Source organism: Neoarius graeffei, chromosome 27 (assembly GCF_027579695.1).
Source record: "Neoarius graeffei isolate fNeoGra1 chromosome 27, fNeoGra1.pri, whole genome shotgun sequence".
Lineage (NCBI taxonomy): Eukaryota > Metazoa > Chordata > Actinopteri > Siluriformes > Ariidae > Neoarius > Neoarius graeffei.
The window spans coordinates 5359395-5362433 of record NC_083595.1 but is presented as its reverse complement, the minus strand read 5'-3'; the positions used below and the strand labels follow the sequence as shown (position 1 = coordinate 5362433).

General features: G+C 45.1%; 1 protein-coding gene across 1 annotated transcript; it reads right to left on the bottom strand.

Annotated features, from left to right (window-relative positions):
- Window positions 1-764: 764 nt before the first annotated feature.
- mid1ip1b (MID1 interacting protein 1b) lies at window positions 765-2366 on the bottom strand. The gene is made up of 2 exons (XM_060911326.1): window positions 2212-2366; window positions 765-1892 (listed from the first exon to the last, which is right to left on the bottom strand). The coding sequence occupies exon 2, from the start codon at window positions 1681-1683 to the stop codon at window positions 1207-1209; it is 477 nt and encodes a 158-aa protein (XP_060767309.1). The 5' UTR covers window positions 1684-1892; window positions 2212-2366; the 3' UTR covers window positions 765-1206.
- Window positions 2367-3039: the final 673 nt, after the last annotated feature.

Sequence of the window (3039 nt, the reverse complement as noted above, 5' to 3'; positions counted from 1 at the left end):
TTAACATTAAATTTAAAAAAAAAAAGTCAGTATTTGGTGTGAGACAACCCTTTGCTTTTAAAAAAAAAAAAAAATTCTTTCAGATGCAGAGTACGGTTTTATGCGGAAATGAGCTGTAGGTTTTACCGAGCATGTTACAGAACCAGCCACAGTTCTTCTGGACACTGTCACACTCACTTCATTTTGCACCAAAACCCAGCAGCCTTCATTATGGTTTCTTTTTTAAATCTGAAAAGTGCTCTTATGGAATCTGCTGCACAAACTTTTTCCCCCCTTCTGTAACATTTAATTTTGTTCTGGGGGGAGTTGAAGCTCTAAAATGTTTTTTGTAACATTGAGCGTAGAGGTCAGAAAATAAAACTAAAAGTTTGCATGAAACAAAAAGGGCCTAAGACTTTTGCACAGTGCTGTGTACGTAGCCTTGATTTTAAAGCTAGAGCAACACATGGAGGTTTCAGCAACACTTGTGAATTGGAGCAAATTGTTCTCCGAGGGGAGCATTTTCAAATTTAGTGTGGTTAAACGGAGAGAGACGACAAAGAAAACCCACCACACCAACCTGGTAGCTCTAATCCAAATCTAAAGAAGCAAAACTTCCAGGTTTTGGCTGGCTGATTGGCTATATCTGTAGGTCAGTTATTTTTGGCTTGAACAGAAACCCAGGACTGTTTCATTATAATAATGATAAAAAAAAAATAAATGGGGGGGGGGGGGGGGTTGTAGTAGATAGATTAATGATTAATGAAGAGACTACTCAAATTGAGAACCTTTACAAAAAAAATGTTTATTCTTTTTTTAAGCTTTGAGATTTAAAAAAAAAAAAAACCCACAAGACAGCTTTACACACAAGGTTTGTTTTTTTTTTAAACATGCTGCAGCTAATTCATCTCCAGGAATCACTCAACACCCGATTAAACAGGATGATCATTGGACTCCACTTCACTGACTGAAGGCCTGGGTGTGGAGGGGATTAGTAGCGCTTTGCACTCAGGGCCTCTCCGTCATGTCCCCTGGGATACTCATCCCTATTTGCATATTAAATACACTTGCATATACTAAGCACGTGCGTCATCCCGAGCCAAAGAACGCAGTCCGTCAAAATAAAAGGAGGTGCGAGAGAGAGATTTAAAAAAAAAGTAAATAGGATTTTTCGCCTTTGAGCTAGAAATAAGAGCGCAAGTACTTTGTGAGCGAGTGGGAGGGAGTTCAAAGCCCGCAGCCGCCGATACCGATCTCCTGCTTGTACCGGTTCGTGAGCGTGTTGGCCTTGCGCGTGAGCTCCCCGAGCACGGCGTGCAGGCCGTTCAGGTGGAAGCGGAAGAGCTGCTCGAGGTCCTCGCCGTCCGGTTCGATGCGCGCGGGGTCTTTGCGCCGCTCGTCGCCCTGTAACACGCCCCACTCGATGTCGTTGCGGATGGATTTGAGCAGCACGTAGTAGCCGTACATGTCTCCGGTGCGGAAGTACGCAGCCGGTACCGGGTGCACAGCGTTTCCGGCAGCGCGTGCAGGACTCTTCACCTCTCCTCCTCCTCCTCCTGCCGCGTCGTCGTTGTCCAGGGGCACGTCCCGGAGCAGACTGGGCACCATCACCGTCTGGTCCATGTTGTTCACGGCGCCGATGAAGCGCGTCATCGCGCTGAACAGCGAGTGCTTTTGGTTGCACGAGTCGTAGATTTGCATCATCGTGCGCGCGAGACGCTGAAAGCAGACCACCTGAACTTTAAACACCGTCCCAGAAATACTGCGATTTAAGAAGCGGAAGGAAGCTACTTCTGTGCCATTAACGTCCACAAATTCGGTGTTTTTCCCCTTTAAGCTCGTGATGCTGGGTGATGCTCCCGAGCACAGTCACGGTATCCCCGGTGTCCGGTGTGCACGCGCATAACACTGACCTGAAATAACACAAGGAAGAGAATGAACACAGGCTTGCCTTCTTTTCCTCAAATCCGGTGGCTGCGCATGCGCAGTCCGGGTTGGGTAGGGACAACTAGCATCTCTAAACGAAAGCAGGATTAACGTTAGCTTAAATAACTATTACATTTTAAAAAAATCATTATTCTCACTAAGACACGAAGCTGCAAACTCAGTCAACATGAAACAAAAATGCTAATTAGACTGTACACAATGCTAACAACTGTACTGCAGCGTTAGCATCCTTAAAACTAAAAAAAAAAAAGCTAGCCGGTTGTTTTTCCACCACAAAAAACCAACCTTCAGATGTTTTTCCGAGCCCCGTGTCTGGGAATCTTTTCAGCATTAAACACTCCTCCGAGACCAGACCAGACCGAACCGGACTCGACTCCCAGTAGCCCGGTGAGCGCCGCGCTGAAATCCGGGCTTTACCTCAGAGGGCGACAAAAGGCTTCATGAATATTTATAAGAAAACGGCATCAGTCCACAACTTTGGACCAATCAGAATGCAAGTCTTTTGTTGCAGCTCCGCTCAGCAACCAATCACGTGAGCGCTGGCAGGCAGCCGGTGAGAAAACGCACAAAGTTGAATAAAAAATCTTCCAAAACGGTTTATTTCAAAATAATAATAATAATAATAATATTGTTCACGCTGCTTTGGTATGGTTACTATAAAATAATTCCAACATGAAAAGACTAATATGAGAGAAAAGCCGTTCTAGCAGAGAAGTCTTCAGTAGTGGTTGGGGTTACTCGAGGACACTGGTGTGAGAGAAATGTGAGACAGGTGTGTGTGTGTGTTAGGGATGTACAATAAGGAGGGAAGTGTGTGTTTGTGTGGGATTATAAGTTGTTGTTTATGGATATGAATCGGAGAGGTGTGGTTTGACTATCATCTGCAGCTTGTGTGTGTGTGTTACACAAGCTGCTTCCCCTCATGAGCTCCTCCTTGGACTGTAGTTAAAACCTTGGTTGTGTAATTAAACCGTTTTCACACCCACAGTATTTGCTTCTCTCAAATCCTAGTGTTTGCTTTCATAGTTTAGTTCATTCATCCAAAGTCAGCGGAAGAACACGAACTCGGCTGCAGACCAAACCTGGCACAGAAACCCAGTTCAGGGTAAATGA